Raw genomic sequence first — 20945 nt, 5'->3', positions numbered from 1 at the left:
TGGGAAGGCAGACTAGGCAATGTCTAAGATTCCACCAAGATCTAGAAGTTCATCATGATCACACATACCAACGTCTCATTTTCAGTTTATATATAAATGCAAAGAACAGATCCAGAAAAATATAAAACTGATGACTGTTATAACCCATGATGGGACCAAGAGATCTCAAGGGAAGACTTCAGTGTCATTCTGAATAATGTCAACTATTCTACTTGAATATTTGTATATTACTTATGTAATCAAAACCTAGCTTTTAAACAGTGATGGACCTAATCGAAATTATTTTCTAGATGGTAAAGGTCATAAAGCTTGTATTTCACACATCACGTCAACATCTGAGAAGCTATTAAGAAATGCTTATACACTAAACTCAAATAATTTCAAAAACTCCCTGTTAGCCTTTTAACGGTGATTTTCCCCCACCCCACTTTTCCTTCACACTCCGAATTTTAGCTTTAGTTCATGCACTCTTTCAGAAAACATTTTCTGAGCTACTATCATCACACAATACTGAGCAAGACATGTTTCTATATGACTTCTTAAAAACAAAGATACAGTTTCCTACCTTGGTAGGAAGACAACATTGAAAGTTATGCACTAATATCAGAAAATATAAAATGGTATGAATAATAAAGTACTAGAGAATGAGAAGAAAAAGAGAGGTATTACAGAACACTAGCATTAGAAAGGATTTACATAATGTATAACATATTGACTATAGTTAACCATACTGTATTTTTATATTTGAAAGTTGCTTGAGACAGTAGATCTTAAAAGTTCTCATCACAAGGAAAAATTTATAACTATGTGAGTTGGTATGTGTTAACTACTCTTACTGTGGTAATCATTTAGTATTATGTACATACACCATTATGTTGTATGCCTTAAACTAATACAGTGCTACATGTCAATTGTATCTCAACAAAACTAGGGGTAAAATAAATTTAAAAAAATTTAAAGAAGGAACTTAAACTTACCCATCTTATAAATGAGATGGGACAAAAAGAAATATTAAGTACCTATTATAAACCAGTCACTACGAGACACATTTTACAACTTCTAATTTAACTCAACATAACTCTGCAATATAGACCTTACCAAATAAACTAAGCTTTCTGTTGCATTTAAACTTAGGGCTGCTGAGACTTTTTATCTTATTTTACCAATATTCCAGCATTGTTGTGAGAGAGTTCCAGGCAATGCAGGCACTGAAACAGGTGCCTCTATGAAGAAAAAGTAATTTCTCTGCACAGTGACTGGGTTATTTTATATTATTTCTTTAGGCAGCAGTAAGAAAAAGTTTATATGTAAAGTTTGTAGGTGTAAAGCACAAGTATCATAGGCACCGGGTTAAGCAGCTTTATTTCTGAGAAGCCCTTTCTAAGCCACTATCTCCATTCTCATTCAAACTTCTTCCAAAAGGTCTAGTTCAAGCAGTTGGCTTGCCCAAATGAAGAGTTCAATAAATGTTCACTCTTAGGAAACTCAGGTTAAGAAGCATTAAGAGGGGTGCCTGGATGGCTTAGTCTGTAAAGCATGTGGCTCCTGATCTCAGGGTCGTGAGTTCGAGCCCTATGCTGGGTGCAGAGATTAAAAAATAAAATCTTAAAAAAAAAAAAAAAAAAGGCAGGAAGTAACTTAACCAAGCACACAGAGCTAATAATGCTAGAACAAGGATCTAAACCCAGGTCTAATTCCAAAGGTAATGCTTTTTCCTGCTACCCTTGTCAGAGATTTGCCCAGGGTCAGTCAGCAAATGGCAGAGCTTTCCAATTTCACACTCTCTAACATACTATGAAAGATAAAGATACTGAAGAGGGCTTTTAATCCCTCAGCAAAAATAACTTAAGCCACTTTATTAAACACAGGCTTCCCCGGACTTCCCAGGTAGAATAGAAGAACATGAGAAATACTCCTGAATGCAGCCAAACCTCACTGGAAGAAAATCATGGTTATTGGCAAACTTTACTGTGCACACATAGGATCAATATCCTTCACAAGAACTGAAAACATCAATCCCTATACTACATGACATCCAGAAGCACAGAGCTGGCTCTTCTGAGTTTCTTTCAGAGAATGTTCCAATAGGTTTGGGAGTAAAATTATGCAAAACAATACAATATACAGATAATTTTTAACTTGCACAAATCATTCTCTCCACAATTTTATTTCCTCATTAAAAATGCTTTTTATTATACATAACTTAAGACATATACAAAAATCACAACAGTGTAACAAACTCTCATAGATCCACCACTCAGCCCCAACAACTATCAGCCCATAGTAAATCTTGTCCCATCCACTTCCCCCCTTTACTGGATTATTTTGAGGCAAATCCCAGGCATCACATCATTTCATCTGTAAATAACAGGAATTCCTTATCATAAAATACATGGTTCAGGTTTCCAATTATTTTATGAATGTCTTATTTTTTAAGATTGAAAAAAATCGGTTTCCATATAAGTCCACACACTGCAATTGGCTGACATGTTTTATATTTTAATCTATAGGTTCCCCATCTTTTTTTCCTTGCAATTTGTTAAAGAAACAATACCAGATAGTGTATGGATACACACATATATCATTAAATTATAAAAATATGCATGGGACTAGGAAGCACAAAATTCAGGATAGTGGTTACTTCTGGTGGTAGAGAGGGAAGAGGAAGGTCAAGGGGGCATGAGTACCTTCAATTCTATCTGTAATGTTTTACTTCTTAAAAAATAAATAGATAAATAAATAAATAAATAAATAACAAAAAGACCTCCAAGAAATATGGTGAAGGGTGCCTGGCTGGCTCGGTCAGTAGACCTTGAGACTCTTGATCTTGGGGTCATGAATTCGAGCCCCATGTTGGGTGTGTAGAAACTACTTAAAAAAAAATATGGCAACATAATGAAAGTAAAATAAAGGAAGCTATGTTCCCATTCCAAGGGGGAGGCAAGAAAGTTAATCATTCCTCTAAGTTCCATCCTAGGCCCTGAAACACCTGATAACATCTAAGACAACTGGATCCCAAACATGTTCCAGGACATTAGCTCCAAACCTTGGCCAACACTGGCATCAATACCCCCTCCCTTTGGTAATTTATGGAATAACACCTATTGTTCTCCTGACACTCACTTTTGATCAGAGGCTATGTTGGGTTCTTGAAAGAACATGCACCCGGGACCCCCTTCCAATATAAATTCATAACCCCAAGTGACAGAGAGACTCACTTTTCCTTTTCCAAGTCTCCCAGACACTCCATCTGCTCTACTCTCTCACTTACACTATTCAATGAACTCTGTTCTCACTTCCTCCTGGCTCACATTTGATTTCTATCCTGAACTAAGCCAAGGTCTCTCTTGAGCCTCAGACCCCTCTTGAGTCCTCAGATTCAGCTTGCCTACATCAATAAGAAAGATAAAGCTGAATGGTGTGCATAATGGTATTATTTTGTTACTTCCTACAAATTTCATATGCTTAAAATATTGAATAAAAATATTTCTAAATTAAGAAGCCAGTGGAGAAAGACAATGATTACATTCTGAAGTTTCAAATGTCCTCTTCTGTACAATAGAGACCATCACAGTAGCTACCTCATAGTGTTGTTGCCAGAATTAAATGAGACCGTGAACATAGAGCACTTAGCACAATAGAAGCACAATGGAAAAGCTAAATAAGTACTGGCTATAGTTTCTATTTCATCCCACATCATCACCTCCCTGACCCCTAGAGAATCTTAAGGAAGCATAGAAATGGTAGGAAAGAGTGCTAATCTAATAGAGAACTCCCCCTAGGTCCTTGCTTGTTAAGAAATTATCCAGTATACTCTAATCTCTTCTAGTTTAACCCAGCATTCAACCATATTGCCACTGAATTAAAGACCAGGCTGTGTGCACGTCTGAAATATCAGGCAAATCCTGCAAATTAATGGTTACTGAAGTGTCTTGTATAGAGGAACTGCACTAAAATTCAGAGACCTCCGCAAGTCACTGAAAGTCTCTGAACCTCAATACAGATGAGAACACTCATCTGAAAAATGGGGGATAATTATACACTGTTAACTTCAAACACCGATTATGAAGATCAAATGAGGGGATGTTTATGAAAGCACTCTAAACCTAAAAGCCCTATACTAATGAAAGTTGGTATTTAATGAATTTGCAAGAGGTGGGGGGAAAAAAAACTCAGATAAAATTAAGTTCTAAAATGAAGTTCCACAAGACGGCCTTAGTACTTCTCTGTCTGCCATTCTACCATTAGCTGACTTTCTTGGCACTTGCTTTGTAACTGCCACCTAAAATGAGATCTCTTTATTTTTAAGGGAAGAGTATTTTTCCCATCTCCAAGTCTGTCTCTTATTCCTCTGCTCCCCATCCCTTCTGTGACCCTATTCTGTCCTTCCATGTCTCTCTCACCTGTCCACCCCCTTCTTCACACTTCAGTTTACCACCCCCTCGCTCTGTTCTCTAACCACCTAGCTGCAACCTCAGAAACTGGTTCCCTTTCTATTTTTATCGTACCTAAGAAAACCTATTGCCTTAAAGCACAGAGCCTTATTTTATTCAGGCCACTAAAACTGCAACACCAGACACAACCCCATATCCCTCTTTCAAGGTTCTAAAACCAAGACCATTACCAAGCTATGGCCAAGAGCAAAGAATATTTCCAAGGGACAGGCCTTTGATTTCCAACCTTTCCCATATCCAATACATGTGAGGCACGAGGCACAAAAGACACTCACTAGGCTTTATCTCTCTATGAAATGGGCATAACATTTAAACAAAATCAAAGTGAACTGAAATTATCTGTAAGAATTCTGCAACTTCCTTTGAAGTAACTGGAAACACCGTAGGACAGAAAAACAACCTAGGGCTGGAAATCTCTGCTTTAGGTTAACATTTCACTAGGTATGGATTCCAGGACTCTCATCCCACAGGGGCATAAAAACTAAATATTAAAAAAATGCAGCAACAGGTTTCTTCTTTAGAAGAAAATGTTTTTAAACTAATTTAGGCAGGATTGCCAAAGATCGCAGCCTCTAACAAATCCAGAAGAAACTGGAGATCAGGGTGGGGCAGCAGGTGAGCAATTCAATCACTTCTTTCCCTTCTCCGGGGCCCCCGCTGCGGTGCCAACTACCCTCCCTCCGCCCAAAAAAGAACTGGTAGCACCACCAGTCCCGAGAACCCCTCCGGGCCGAAGTCCACCCTTCGTAGGACACTACTTGGGCTCCCCCTGCTCTTCCTTACGAATGCAACGGCCCCAGCACAGCATCGCCCTTGGGGCTGGGCCTTCTCTCTTCCCTTCTTCCCTCCCCCGAAAACACCAAGAAACTCCCGCCTCCCGGTGGAAGGCGGGAGAAGCGCGGGCTTGCTCCGCGCCCCTCCCCCCGGAGGGGCCAAACCGACCTCCTCCGCAGGCCTCGGTGGTGCACCCCTCACCCTGATAGTGACCACCCACACCCACACTTCCGCGGGACCCACGCCCCGCCAGCCCTAGGGGTGGGTCATCCTCTCCTCCGCCCTTAAGGGGCTGCTGTAAGACCACGATCTTCTCCCTAGCAACAGCCCCCCAAGTGGGGCATGGAGCAGCAGCACCCCCAACCCACCTAACACACCCATCCTCCCACCCCCACTGGGCAGGGAGACGGACGGCGCTCTCCGTCTCGCAGGTGACCCAACAGCCTCCCTCTTCCTCAGCAGGGTGAGGGGCATCTGTCGCCAGCCGACGTGGAGGTGGGGCGCAGGGACACTCCCCCTCCCGCCGCCATCACCTCAGGAACGACAACGAGCCCCTTCCCAGCAGGGCGAAGGCCTCCCAACCCTTCAACAGGGTGGACAGACATGTACGGCCCCCTGGAGAAGCAACAGGCGCCCCCATCCCCCCTCCCAGCCGGGAACGCTGACCCCTTCATCCCTCCTGCTCTTCACCTCCGGAAGCGGGGCCGAAGCCTGTGCGAAAGACTGCGCCTCACTCCGCCCCCTGCGCCATTTTATCGCCCCCTCCCCGACCTCCCCCACCCCTAGCCAACCGGGCCAGCGCAAGGGGGAGGGCAAACAGGCAGTGATTGGCAGGAAGCCGCCCCGCCCCTCAGGGGGTTGTGCCCCGCGCAGGCGCGGCAACCCCGCCCCCGTACCGCCTATCCTGCCTACTGGCTCCTCCCCTTCTCGTCTCATCGACCCGCTCGACTCTCAGCTGCTCCTGACTCTTCCCTGGCAGCTCTCAGGCGAAGGGTCCAGGCCGAGCAAGCCGAGCGACGAGCTCAGCTGATGCAACCTAACTGGGCCCGCGTGCCACTTCCCGGCACGCGGCGGCGGCGGCGACCGAGGAAGCGGCGCGGTGCCGGCCTGAGCGCGGGAAGCAGGGGCGACGGTGCCATGGGGGACGCTCCGAGCCCTGAAGAGAAGCTGCACCTTATCACCCGGAACCTGCAGGTAGGGCCTCGGGGTTGGAAATGCGCTGTCAAGGACTGGGGGCTCGAGGTCCAGTGACCCTGAGTGCCACTACAGGGTCCTAACTGTGTGGGGTCGGGGGCTCCGCACCGAGGCAATTCAGAGAGACTGCTGGTTGGTCGGTCAGTCGTTCAGTCAAGCAGCAGTCATCTGGGTCCCACAGAAATGACAGTGGGCTCACCTGTGTGCAGTCACCTTGTATTGAGCCAAGCTTTGAATCTAGGACTGCCACCCCACCCACCCTATTATGTGCCAGGCGATACGTCAGGGCCCTGCCCTCCCAGGGCTTGTCTGGAGGGAATCAGACGTTAAGAATAACCCATAATTCAGGCACTTAGTTACAGTTGAAACAAGGACTGTCAAGTCCTATCCGTGGAGCTTTGGGAGGAATTTAGGGGAGAGGGCTGGGGAAGTGTCAGGGAAGGCTGAGGAAGTGATCTCTGAACTGCGCCTTGGCGATGCAAATCACTTCACTCCACATCTGTTCCTGCTGTTTCCAGGAACTGCGGGAGAAGTTAACCAGAAGAAGAATGGGTCGGGGGGGGGGCGGGGAGCATTTTAGGTAGGAACCCAGGTCAAGACCCAGAGGGGAGAAAGAACACTGGTTCAGAGAGAAGGCTAAATTCGCAGGAGTAGGATAAGCAAAGTGCAGATCAAACCCTTAATAAATATTTATATTGCTGATTTCTTTACCTCCTTCAGGCCTCTGACTATTGTCACGTTATCAGGAAGGCCTCTCCTGACCACTTCATTTAAATAACAAACCCCCTGCCACCAGAGCTGTCTCATCCCTTGTTCTAGCTTTTTTCTTTGTTGTTTCTCCATATAACTTATCACCATCTGACGTGCTATATATTTTACTTGTTTGTTGAGAAGGGGTAAGGAGGAACCAGGTTATGAAGGCCTTGCAAGTTATGCTTAAAATTGGAGTTTATTCTAAGAGCAGTGATACATTGGTTCAGCCACAGTTTGGGGTTTTTTTTTTACCTTTTTTGAGATACAATTCACAGACCATAAAATTCATTCTTTTAAAGTATACTATTCAGTGGGTTGTAGTATAGTCACAAGGTTGTACAATTATCACCACTATCTGATTCCAGAACTTTTTCATCACCGAAATAAAACCTGTACCCACTGGCAATCACTGCCCATTTCCCACTCCCCGCAGCCATAGGTAAACACTAATCTACTTTACGTCTCTAATTTGCCTATTCTGGACATTCCATATGAATGGGACCATGTAATATGTGGCTTTTTATGTCTCATTTCTTTGACTTAGCATGTTTTCAGAGTTCATCCATGTTGTCACACCTATCAGAATTTTCTTATTACGGCTGAGAAATATTTCATTATGTGGATATATCACATTTTGTTTCTCCATTCGTCAGTTGGTGGACATTTGGGTTCTTTCTACTCGTAACTTGATCTCAATCGGTAATTTTTGCATGCTTCCTCTTAGCCAGATCCTTTGTCCTAGTCTCTTTCCACAAAATAATACTGGTTGGGGACAAAGCATAAATAGAGCTAATGGCAATGACTCACTCAGGTTTTCAAGAGTAAGTAATATGACCTTGTGGCAAGAACTCTCCCAAGTGTCCAAATAGTCAGGGGCTTGGAGAATGCAGGATCCACCATCCAGCCACCTTGAAACAGGATTTTAATAAGTCCTGCTAACAGGTGATTCAAACCAGCAAAACAGTTTTTGTCTTTCATGGCTTCCAACAGCCTCCCCAAACCATGCCTTGAAGAGACACTAAGACCTCTTTTATTAGCAGCATCTTGACCTATAAGGATTTTTCCAATACCGTCTTAGGGCAAAAGGAAATCATTACAGTATCTAAATAGGTGAACAAGTTAATCAAGTTTTGAGTTTTAAAGATCTCTCTGGCTGCTTTCTGGAACATGGGCTGGAGAGAGCAAGCTGTTAGAAAGCTGTTTACAGTAGTCCTGGTATGAGCTGATGGCCTAGACCAGGGAAGTGCGATGGAGGCAGAGAGGAGGAGGATTTAGGAGCTTTGGGGTAACTTAGGCAACTTGGTGAATGATAGTTACCATTTACTGCGCTGGGGTGAAACTATAAATGAAAAAGATGGGTGGGGAGTGAGGTGGGAAGGTGAGAGCATGAGGTTAATTTTGAACATGCTGAGTTTGAATTAACTGGGTTGATAACAAGTACACTGTTCTATATATGGGTATGAGCAGGAAATTTGGTCGTTAGTAGCTCATGAGTAGTAACTGAAGCAACTCAAAAGGGATCGGTTAGGGAGAATGTAGAGTAAGAAGAGAAGAGATAGGGCTGCAAGGATTGCTAATTTTTAAAAATTTTTTTCCAATGTTTATTTTTGAGAGAGAGAGCGCGCGCACACACTCACGCGAGCGGGGGAGGGGCCGAAAGCGGGGGAGACACAGAATCCGAAGTAGGTTCCAGGCTCAGAGCTATCAGCACAGAGCCCAAAGCGGAGCTCGAACTCATGAACCATGAGAACCTGCGCCGAAATGAGACACTTAACTGACTGAGCCACTCAGGTGCCCCAGGATTGCTAATATTTAATGATTAGGAAGAAGAACCACTGCCAAGAAATCTGAGCCATCAGCCAAAGAAGTAGGAGGACAACTAAGAGAATAAAATAGGGGAGGACCAAAAGAGGAGAGTGTTCCGGGAGGGAGTGAGGACTAAAAAGTTTTCATTGAATTTAGCAACATGGGATAAAGACCAGAAGAAGAGACACCTATTTCAAGAAGTTGACGATGAAAGGAAGGAACATGAGTTAGAGTAGATGGAAGGGATCACGCATGTAGGGACGTGTCCAGTTTTCTAACATGGTGGCATTTCACTGGCAACAGCACCAACTTAGGTTGACTGTCACTTGACACTGAGAGCATGGCTGGACCTCCCTGCTGGCTCTGAGCTTAGACCCCCCAATGACACATGCTTCTGTTTTCCTTGCCACAGGGTAAAGGATGAGCAAGGTGGGGCACCAGCATTAAACCAGCTCTTCTGCTTCCACAACAGGAGGTTCTGGGGGAAGACAAGCTGAAGGAGATACTCAAGGAGCGGGAGCTTAAAGTTTATTGGGGAACAGCAACCACAGGCAAGCCACACGTGGCTTACTTCGTGCCTATGTCTAAGATTGCAGACTTCCTGAAAGCAGGATGTGAGGTAAGAAGTAAGGTTATAAATCAAGGAGTTCCCTGGGGAATGGCCAAGAAAGAGATTTAACAAGGGCAGGGGAAAGAGGGGTGTTTGGAGGGACTTGGACAGAATCACATTTTGGCGGTCCCTCATCTGTTATGTCCAGGTAACGATTCTGTTTGCGGACCTTCACGCTTACCTGGATAACATGAAAGCCCCATGGGAACTTCTAGAACTCCGAACCAGCTACTATGAGAATGTGATCAAGGCAATGCTGGAGAGCATTGGTGTGCCCTTGGAGAAGCTCAGGTTCGTCAAAGGCACTGATTACCAGCTCAGCAAGTAAGTTCTGGATCATCCACCCTCCTTGTGGTTCTCATGCTTCTAGCTAATTACAGGTCCTGTGGAGTCCAGGCACTCTATAAATTTGGATTAGCAGTGCTTTGGCCCTACCAATTAAAAGCCATTAAAAAATTTATACTCTTTGTCCTCTTAACTCATCCATCAAAAATGTACTGACTTGTGAAGGCCTGTGTACTATCCATTTTGCTGGAGATACAAATGTAACCAAAGCAAAGTCCTTGGCCTTGCTGGGCTCCCAGCATATGGAGGAGAGATGAATTGATAAACAATTCAGCCTCCCTTTTTCCTTCTAGCCTGCAGCCTTAGCAAATAATGATAAAATGAATGTGAAAGAAAAATATTTCACTTGTTTCTCACCTCCCCAACAATTTTTACTGCTTCATACTTTTATCAATTTTATTCATACTTGTAATATTAGCAAAGATACAATTTTTCTGTCCTAATATTTTTAACTTATTTCCTAAGTCGTTTCTCCATGCCGCCTCATAATCTCCATATTTTTTTTAAATTTTTAAAACCTCAATTAAACTATGTATCACTCTACTGGTCACTTTGGCATGTGAACCCTTAGAACAACTTTTTTTTTTTTTTAATTTTTTTAATGTTTATTTATTTTTGAGAGAGAGAGACACAGAGTATGAGCAGGGGAGGGGCAGAGAGAGAGGCAGACATAGAATCCAAAGCAGGGTCCAGGCTCGAAGCTGTCAGCACAGAGCCTGACGTGGGGCTCGAATTCATGAACCGTGAGATCATGACCTGAGCCGAAGTCGGGCACTTAACCAACTGAGCCACCCAGGCACCCCAGAACAACTTTTTAAGGTAAGCATTGGTATGTCCTATTTCACAGATAAGGAAACACATGCAGATTTAACTTTCTCAAGTGTATACTTTCAGTAAGTAGAAGAGCCAGGATGTGAGCGCAGATCTCTTGCTTACAAGTTCATTTCTCTTTTTACTTCATTGATCATAATTTTCTTTTTTTTTTTTTTTTTTTAACGTTTATTTATTTTTGAGACAGAGAGAGACAGAGCATGAACAGGGGAGGGGCAGAGAGAGAGGGAGACACAGAATCCGAAGCAGGCTCCAGGCTCCGAGCTGTCAGCACAGAGCCCGACGCAGGGTTCGAACTCACGGACCGTGAGATCATGACCTGAGCCGAAGTCGGACGCTTAATCGACCAAGCCACCCAGGCGCCCCGATCATAATTTTCTTTATCCTTCCTCACTTTTGAACATTTAAAGTTTCAAATAAGGCACATAACACTCTAACGTACACAGATGTTTGAATCCACAGTTTCAGTAGAGCGCCTGAGATTCCATGTATATTTACATTTATTCTACAGATATTTATGAAGCACTTACTAGATGGGAAGCCCTGTTCTGGGTCCTGGGTGTACAGAAGTAAACTAAAACAAAAACCCCTATCTTAACAGGCCTTACGTTTAAGCAAGGGGATACAGCCAAAGACAACACATGAACGAGTAATGTATATATAGTGTGTCAGATGGTGATAGGTGCTGCAAAGCAGGTGAGTGGGGGAGAGAAAGTTCTTGGGGAGTGGGGGGTTTCTGTTTGAATAGAGTGGTTAGAGAAGACTTCTATGATAAGAAGATATTAGACCAAGACCTGAAGAAGGTGAAGAAAGGAGTCATGCAAACACTTATTGAGTTCTTACTATATGCCAGACTCTGTTCTAGGTACCGGAATCATAACAGTGAAGGATTCAGGCAAGGTTTTTATTCTAGAATTGAACAGAATTTGGGGTAGGAGGAGATGGGATAAATAAATAAAGCTACCTTGCTTCAGAGTCACTTGATCTTTTTGTATATACAAAAGTGACTTCAAAGAAAGATGGTTTTGTAAGTGTGCACTTTGATGCACTCCCTCTGTTCCAGACAACAGCAACGATAAAAACATTAAAAAAAAAAAAAAAAACAAACAAAGGACATAGCCAGGTTCAAAAACAAACCAAACATCTCTGTGGTAAGAGAAACAGAATTGAAATGCAAATTGGTGAGTTGGGCTGAAGTTACAGGTTTGCTGGGCTCCAGGCAGGAAGCTGGCAGTGGGGACAAACCAGGCTTACTGCTTAAAGCCAAAGCATAAAGGAATGCTTTTCCCCTTTTCCTATTCCCATCCCTACCTATCAAGGAGAGTAGAGCCAGGGAATGGGGGCACTATTAGTCACCTGCCTGGGTCTTTAGGGACTTTTATCAAACTTCAGGCCTATGGAGATTAGAATATAAGCATACCAAGAATTAAACCAAGCTGCCCACCATTTTTGAGTGTTCTATCTGTGATATTAACAAAAAGACATAGATCTAACATGCTAAGGAATAACATCCATTTTTAAAAAGGAAATTTTAAACAGAGGCAGAAATGAAAATGAATGTATAGAAATAAAAAGAATCATTTAGAAATCTTAGAAATGTAAAAATTAGTCATTAGTGCCAAACCAAACCAAAACAAAAAACCCCACAGGGGCACCTGACTGGCTCAGGCAGAAGAGCAGGTGACTCTTTATTTTGGGGTCATGAGTTGAAGCCCCATGTTGGATGTTGAGATTGTAAATAAATAAACTTTAAAAAAGCAAAAAAGCCCCACAAAACAGCCTTCAATAGAAGGCATCAACTCTAGACTGAATAAAGTTGAAGAGAAAACTAGAGATTCGCCTAGAATACAGCCTAGAGAGATGGACAGAAAAACTGTAAGAGTGTTTGAGATGTGGATAAGGACTTTTGTTCCCAGCAGTCTCTCACACTAGGTACTCTGACCAGCCTTACTGCTGAAATCAACTAAAAAATGCTGGATAAAATATTTTTTACATTTCCTGAATGCTTCAGATCAGTAGATTGAAAAATTAGTCAAGAATACTCAGTGGCCAGAAACCAAACAAAAGTGGGAATACAAAGATCCTGTATTTCAGGGGTACCTGGCTGGCTCAGCCCATGGAGCATGCAACCCTTGGTCTCAGGGTTGTGAATTCGATCTCCATTTTGGGTGTAGAATTACTTAAAAATAAAATCTTTAAAAAAAAAAAAAAAAGACACTGTATTTCAATTAATCTAAGATGCCCTTAAAAAACTGCTGGGGCACCTCAGTGGCTCAGTCGGTTAAGCGTCTGACTCTTGGTTTCAGCTTAGGTCATGATCTCACAGTTTGTGAGTTCAAGCCCCCACACCTGGCTCCACGAAGGCAGTGCTGAGCCTGCTTGGGATTCTCTCTCTTCTCTGTCTTTCTCCACCCTTCCCTGCTTGCTCTGTCTCTCAAAATAAATAAGTAGACTTCAAAAAAAATTTTTTTAGTACTGCTAATTAATCTATATCATGCTAGTGTTTATTTTTATTTGTTTATTTATTTATTTTAAGAGAGAGAGAAAGACTGCGTGCTCACAGGTAAGTGGGAGAGAGGGACAGAAGGGGAGAGAGAAAGAGAATCCTAAGCAGGCTCCAATGCAGAGCCCGATGTGGGGCTCGATCCCACAACCCTGGGATCATGACCTGAGCCAAACTCAAGGGTCAGATACCAAACCAACTAAGCCACCCAGGTGTCCCTCTAGATGAGTCTTAAAACCTAGCATGTTAGGGGTGCCTGGGTGCCTCAGTTGTTTGAGCATCTGACCCTTGATTTCAGCTCAGGTCAGGATCTCATGGTTTATGAGTTAGAGCCCTGCATTGGCTCCGTGCTGAAAGTGCAGAGCCTGCTTGGGATTCTGTCTGTCCCTGTCGCTCTGCCCCTCCCCTGCTCACATGCTCTGAATGAATGAATGAGTGAGTGAGTGAGTGAATGAATGAATGAAAAATAAATAAAATAAGATTCTGAAGGAAACCAATTTACAGCCTAAAAAATCTGTGCCTACCTGAACTACCATTCAAGTGTAGGAGTAAAATACTTGAAAATATTTATCTGAAAAAAGTTATTTTCATGTCTTTTTTGGCCATTTTTGTTTCCTTGTCTGTGAAGTATCTTTGCAAGTAGCCCATTTTCCTTTCTTTTTTTTAGGAGTTCCTTATGAATTCCTGGCAAATCCTTTGCATTCCTAGCAAATCCTTTGTCATTTATATAACATGAGGATAGAGTAATAACCACTGGAACAGAATAGAGAATTCTGAAATAGATCCTCATAAACATGGAAACTTAATTTATGACAGAGCTGGCATTGCAGATCAGCAGAGAAAGAATATACTTTTTAAGAAAAAATGGTACAAGACAATTAGTTACCCATATGGGGAAAAAATTGATCCCTCCGTTCCAAGAGGATTAGAGATTTAACTGTAAAGGCCAAACTATAAAACAAAAAGACTGTACATATGTAAGACTATCTTATAATCTCAGGGCAAGGAAGATTCAACAAAAACACCAAAAGCACAAATCACAGGAAAAGATAAATGAATTCCAATTAAAATTAAGACCTTCAGGGGCTCCTGGGTGGCTCAGTGGGTTGGGTGTCTGAATCTTGATTTCAGCTCAGGTCATGATCTCACAGTTCATGAGATTGAATCCCACATCGGGCTCTGTGATTACAGCATGGAGCCTGCTTGGGATTCTCTGCCTCTCTCTCTCTCTCTCTCTCTCTCTCTCTCTCTCTCTCACACACACACAAATAAATAAACTTAAAAAAAAATAGGGTGATATTTTGAATAAGAGGATGGACCACTACATTTTAGGAGCTACCAGGCCGCTATGCTGTCTTGGAATGGGAGAGTGAATTAATGTGTTTTAGGATCATAGTGAGGCCTTGGCCCAGTTTCACAGCTGTCCCCTCTTCCTTTCCTCTTCAGAGAGTACACACTCGATGTGTACAGACTCTCCTCCGTGGTCACACAACATGATGCCAAGAAAGCCGGGGCTGAGGTGGTAAAGCAGGTGGAACACCCTTTGCTGAGTGGTCTGCTGTATCCTGGACTGCAGGTACTCAAGAGGGAGGGAGTTGCCCAGTGACCTTTTCTGCTCTGTTTCCAACTATTGGTCATAAACCTCTCTCTCAGCCTCCATTAAGTCCATGTACTTGCCGTTCCTTGGCTGTGCTGTGGGCCTTCCTTCCTGTCTCCCTCCCCTCCCCTTTCTTGCAAGCCTTTGACTTCTCAGCTGTAGATCCTCCCCATCTGTCCTTCAAAACGCTACTTATCTCACACATTTTTTTTTTTTTTTTTAGTTTACAAATCAGTTTATTTACAGATTTTTTTAATTTTCTTTTTCTTTTAAGTAAATGAGTTCTACACGCAATGTGGGGCTTAAACTCACAACCCTGAGATCCAGAGCCACACGCTCCACCAACTGAGCCAGCCAGGTGCCCCCAGATGTTATATTTTCTTAAAGTACATTTCAGCCAACAAATCCATTTACACAGGTATCCATGAGAATTCATACCAGTTATTTACAGATCGTACTTACAAACCATACCCTAAGTCTTCTGTACAGAGTTACACTGGATGTGACTATTGACTGAAAATGGTCTGATGACCAGGCTGTTTACACATATGTAGTAAATGGGTTTGTTTTTTCATGTCTGCACAGTACAGGACGCACACAGAGACCAGACCTCCCAGAGAACGCTTTGCAATGTCACACATCTTCTCTGCGTTAATCATAATCGCATTAGTGAAGAAAATTTCAGAGTGAGGTGCAAAAATAAATTTCAGGCATGGTCCTATTTTCCGTTAAACAAAGCGCATCATATTTCATGTGTGTGTACATTATATTTGTATGAACAAGGAGAAAGATGACAAAATTCAAAAAAATTTTTTTAAATAATTAAAATTGGGGCACCTGGGTGGCTCAGTCGGTTGAGCACCTGACTCTTGGTTTCTGCTCAGGTTATGATCCCAGGATTGTGGGATCGAGCCCTGTGTTAGGCTCTTGCGCTGAGCGTGGAGCCGCCTTAAGACACTCTCTGTCTCCCTCTGCCCCTCTCCCCTGCTCATGCGCTCTCTTTCTAAAAAATAAAATAATAATTAAAATTTTTAGGTTTCAGTCACATTGGCTATCTTTCACATATATTTCAGTGCTCACAAGCCACATGTAGCTAGTGGCTCACCTACTGAACAACACAGATAGAGAATATATTCATCATTCCAAAATATTCTACTAGACAGTGCTGTTGTAGATTATTCCTGCTTGCTCACCTTTCTCTTCCTCTCCTTCTTCTTCATCCCTCCAATCAGACATGAAATTTTATCAATTCTGCTTCTTAAAATCTCTTAGGTTTGTTCTTGTTCTACATTCCCACTGACTTGGTTCAGCATTGTTTCTTACCTGGACTCTCATAGCAGCCTTCTAGCTATTTTCTTTGTTCTAATCCAAAGGCCTCCACTCAGTGCTCTGTCTGCCCTCTTACTGGTATGGTCTTTCTACGGTGTGGGCCGGGATGATGCTAGCACCCTAGCATGACATTTAGGGTCCCTACTTCTCTGATGCCATCATTAACCACTTCCTGCATCCGTTGAAGTTTATGCTTTTGCAGACCGAATCACTCATAATTTCCCTAGACATTTCACACCTCTGTGCCCTCTGACATCTGTTTCCGCTGCATGGTGAAAAACATCTATGTATTCTTCAAAACCAAGCTCAGCCCACAGTCTGATTCCAGGAAGCCTTCACTGCCACCTGTCTGACCAGCTAGAGATCAGCCTTTCTTTCTTTCTTTATGTTAGCACTGTTCCATGAATGAACATCCAGGGTAGCCCTTCTCATACTGTACTCAGGTTATCTAACATGTCTCTCTTTTCAACTGTTTAATTGGCTTATTAAAGGCAGAGTCTGGGTCCGATTCAACTCTGCGTCCACAGGGCTGGTTCTAGGCCTGGCATGTAGTGACAATACTTGTTTGCTTACCAGTTTAATAGTGCCCTTTTCTCCTGACCTCTCACAGCACTTTATTCTTATGCCATTATCTGACATTTGTCACAGGCTGCCTTGCTCACTGTATCTTTGACACGACCACATTGTGTCTTCTCCTTCTTCCCTCCCTTCCCCACTGGATTGTGAGCTTCTTAAAGGCAGAAGCTCTTCTTTTTTTCCTCCATGACATCCACATGGAGTACTATTCACCGCAGGCATTCAGCAAACATTTCTCCCGCTCTTGAGGCCAACAGGGAGGCTGGATGCTGCTTATTTGCTTCCTAGCTTTACTTTCTGAAAAAAACCTAATGAATTTCAAGCTTCTGATTTCTCAGATCCATATAGAAGAAATACAGTAGGAGTTTATGCTCATGTGTTTTTTTTTTTTTCCCCCACAGGCCTTAGATGAAGAGTATTTGAAAGTAGATGCCCAGTTTGGAGGTGTTGATCAGAGAAAGATTTTCACCTTTGCAGAAAAGGTTGGTGTCCTCTTTTCTTTTTTTTTTTCTTTTGTGCCTCAGAGGTGTGCAGTTACAGTTTACTGAATATCCCAGTCCCACCACTCATAACTACAGAGAAAGAACGTTGTCCATTATCACACAGTTAACGACTGAGCAGAAATTAGCACTCAGACCTGGCTGGCTCAGTAAGTGGAGCATGCGACTCTTGGTCTTGGGGTTGTGAGTTTGATCCCCACGTTGGATGCAGAGATTACTTAAAAAGAAAAATCTTTTTTTAAAAACAAAAACCTGTGTAGGGGCACCTGGGTGGCTCAGTCAGTTAAGCATCCAGCTTTGGCTCAGGTCATGATCTCACGGTTCATGAGTTCAAGCCCCGCATCAGGGTCTCTGCTAGCAGCACGGAGCCCCCTTCAGGTCCTCTGTCCCTCTCTCTCTTTGCCCCTCCCCCTACTCACACTCGCTCTCTCTCTCAAAAATATATAATAAAACATTAAAAAAAGGGGAAAAAAAAGCCCATGCTCTGGCTGCCACCAGGAAACTGCCCCCAGACCTGTTGGATTTGCTTCTTCCCTAGTAGCACTGTTTCTAGGGAAAGGTACCACCAGGCAGAACTACTGATCTTTCTCAGAGCATTCAGTCTGTATTGCTGTGAATCTTACATAAACCACTCATCTGAGTTGAGGTTTAGCAGGGTTTAAAGGCAGAAATCAGAGCAAACCCTTTAGTTCTTTTTGGGGAAAGAACGTGAGTAAGTTGAAAAGGACTATTGAGAAATGGTTGGTATTTTTGAAAGCTGCTCAAAACCTCATCTTGGCAAGGGCATGGAGAAAACACTGTTAGTGGAAATGTAAATTCCTGAAGGGTAGTTTGCCCTAATAATTATACAAATTAATGTTAAGGAAATACTTTTATTTTATTTCTTTATTTTTTTTAAGTTTATTTATTTTGAGAAAGAGAGAGAGTGTGTGAGCAGGAGAGGGACAGAGAGAGAGGGAGAGAGAGACAATCCCAAGCAGGCTCTGCTTGAACTCACGAACCATGAAATCATGACCTGAGCCGAAACCAAGAATTATATGCTTAACCAACTGAGCCACCCAGGCACCCCAAGGAAATAATTTTAAAAGTGCAATTTCAGTTATATATTAAAGTACTTATCACATTATCAATTTAAAGGAAAAATCTAGATATAAGAGTACTTGGCTGGTTCAGTCAGTAGAATGTGCAACTCTTGATCTCAGGGTTGTAAGTTTGAGCCCCATGTTGGGTGTAGAGACTACTTAAAAATAAAATCTGGGGTGCCTAGGTGGCTTAGTCAGTTGAATGCCCAGCTCAATTTTGGCTCAGGTCATGATCCCAGGGTCATGGGATTGAGCCCCACGTTGGGCTCCATGCTGAGCGTGGAACCTGCCTAAGATTCTCCCTCTCTTGGCCTCCTGGGTGGCTCATTCAGTTAAGCATCCAACTTGGGCTCAGGTCATGATCTCACGGTTTGTGCGTTTGAGCCCCGCATTAAGCTCTGCACTGACATTGTGGAACCTGCTTGGGATTCTCTGTCTCCATCTCTCTCTGTCCCTTCCCCACTTGTGCACGCATGCTCTCTCTGTCTCTCTCTCAAGATAAATAAACTTAAAAAAAAAACAAGATTCTCTCTCCCTCTGCCCCTCTCCCTCGCACGCACTCTCTCAAATAAAGTTTTTTTAAATATCTTTTTTAAAAAAACTAGAAATAAATTCCTATCCAATGACAAGTGATTGGTTAAATATGTTATGATAACTCCTTGTAATGGAATATTGTATAGTGTATTTAAAATGGTTTTTGGATGTCTTTTTTATTAAGTTTTTAATTTTATTTCCAGCGTAGTTATGCAGTGTTATATTAGTTTCAGGTGCACAGTATACTGATTCACCAGTTCTATAGATGACTCAGTGCATTCCCCCAGGCCCCCACCCACCTCCCCTCTGGTAACCATCAGTTCTGTATAGTTAGGGGTGTTCTAGGTTTGACTCTCCACCCCCCCACACACCTTTTTTTTTCCTTTGCTCATTTGTTTTGTTTCTTAAATTCCACATATGGGTTGGGGCACCTGGGTGGCTCAGTCCAGTTAAGCGGTCGACTTCAGCTCAGGTCATGATCTCACAGTTTGTGAGTTCAAGCCCCACGTTCGGCTCTGTGCTGACAGCTCAGAGCCTAGAGCCTGCTTTGGATTCTGTGTCTCCTTTCTGCCCCTCCCCCATTTGGGCTCTGTCTCTTGTCTCTCTCTCTCTCAAAACTAAATAAACATTAAAAAAAATTTTTTTTTTAAATAAAAAATTCCACATGTATGTGAAGTCATACGGTATTTATCTTTCTCTGACCGGCTTATGGTTTTGGGGTGTATTTAATGAATGGGGAATGCTTACAATGTCAATTTTTTAATTAGGTATTTCACATTATTCTATTTTATCTCGTCTGTTAAGTTTTTGGTTGAACCTACTTTTATTATTCTAGCAGAGATGTGACCTATGGCTTGTTTTTTGTGTGACTCACAAGCTCTTAGAAAGGTTTTTATATTTTTTAAGGGCTGCACAAAACATGAAGAAGAATATGCAGTAGAGGGGCACCTGGGTGGCTCAGTCTGTTAAGTGTCTGACTTTGGCTCAGGTCATGATCTCGTGATTCATGAGTTTACCCCCTGCGTTGGGCTCTGTGCTGACAGCTCAGAGCCTGGAGCCTGTTTTGGATTCTGTGTCTCCTTTTCTCTCTGCCCCTCCTCCCCTTCAAAAATAAACATTAAAAAATTTTTCTTTTAAGTAAATAAAAAGAATATGCAGTAGAGTCCCAAAGTCTAAAATATTTATTTTTTGGTTCTTTACAGAGAAGTTTTGCTCATCCTTACTCTAGAAATTACAACATGTGTCTTTATAGTTTATTACAGTTTAAATTAGGTATTTTAACCACTTCTCAACAATGTAAGAACCTGCAGTTTAACTCCTTCCTGCCCTTTGTGCTATTGTCATATATTTCGCTTTTACATATATCTTAAATCCGAAAGACTTCGTTATAACTCCTTTTCAAGCAGTCAATTTTCAGGTATACTCATCCCTACTCACCCTTCCTGGTATTCGTGACTCCTTCCTGCACTTCTATACCTCTGTGCTTCCTTCTGAGGTCATTTTCCTTCGGCTTGCAGAGCCCCCACCTTGGATTTGGTGTTGGTAGTGCAGGTCGTTAGTAATGAATTCCTTCATCTTTCTTTTGTCTGAAAACATCCTTCTTCTGTTTTCACTGGATATCAAATTCTAGGTTGGCAGTTATTTTTCTTTTAGCCCTTTAAAGAGTCATCCCATTGTCTCTGGCTGCCTTAGTTTCCATTGAGAAGTCACCTATAAGTATTACTGTTGCTCTTTTAGAGATAATAACTGCTTTTCTCTGGCTGCTTTTAGGGTTTTCTCTGTCTCTGATTTTCAGCAATTTGACAATGATGTTTTTTGGCTCTCGTTTTCTTGATATTTATCCTACTTGGATTTTGCTGAGGTTCCTGAGTCTGTTTTCAGCAATTTGAGGCAATTGTCCCCTACTATGTCCTTAAATATTGCTTCGGTCTTATTCTCTGTCTCCTGCCCTGGGACCCTAATTCTACATAGGGTAGACCTCTTGACTATGTTCTACGTGTCTTTTTTAAAAAAATATTTATTTGGGGGAGAGCGCAAGTGAGGGAGGGGCAAAGAGA

At 42.5% G+C, this 20945-nt stretch overlaps 2 protein-coding genes across 11 annotated transcripts in view; one reads left to right on the top strand and one right to left on the bottom strand.

Moving 5' to 3' along the window:
- S100PBP (S100P binding protein) overlaps positions 1-16293 on the bottom strand; it is a 47377-nt gene extending 31084 nt beyond the window's left edge. Inside the window, exon 1 of one of the 9 annotated variants that reach the window (XR_008293736.1) lies at positions 5919-6053. The gene's annotated coding sequence lies outside the window, so the exon portion shown is untranslated. The other 8 variants (XM_027059775.2, XM_015070266.3, XM_015070265.3 and 5 more) reach the window with 8 other exon arrangements.
- Positions 6238-20945, top strand: part of YARS1 (tyrosyl-tRNA synthetase 1) — a 30802-nt gene continuing 16094 nt past the window's right edge. The window contains exons 1-5 of one of the 2 annotated variants that reach the window (XM_015070263.3): positions 6238-6422; positions 9454-9600; positions 9740-9915; positions 14717-14846; positions 17174-17254. In XM_015070263.3, the coding sequence (XP_014925749.2) occupies positions 6258-6422; positions 9454-9600; positions 9740-9915; positions 14717-14846; positions 17174-17254 (699 nt within the window). In that variant the 5' untranslated portion in view covers positions 6238-6257. Of the gene's footprint in view, positions 6423-9393; positions 9601-9739; positions 9916-14716; positions 14847-17173; positions 17255-20945 lie in introns of both variants that reach the window. The other variant, XM_015070264.3, reaches the window with a different exon arrangement.

This window comes from Acinonyx jubatus, chromosome C1 (assembly GCF_027475565.1).
Source record: "Acinonyx jubatus isolate Ajub_Pintada_27869175 chromosome C1, VMU_Ajub_asm_v1.0, whole genome shotgun sequence".
In the NCBI taxonomy this organism is placed as follows: Eukaryota; Metazoa; Chordata; class Mammalia; order Carnivora; family Felidae; genus Acinonyx; species Acinonyx jubatus.
This window is presented reverse-complemented; position numbering and strand designations above follow the sequence as displayed.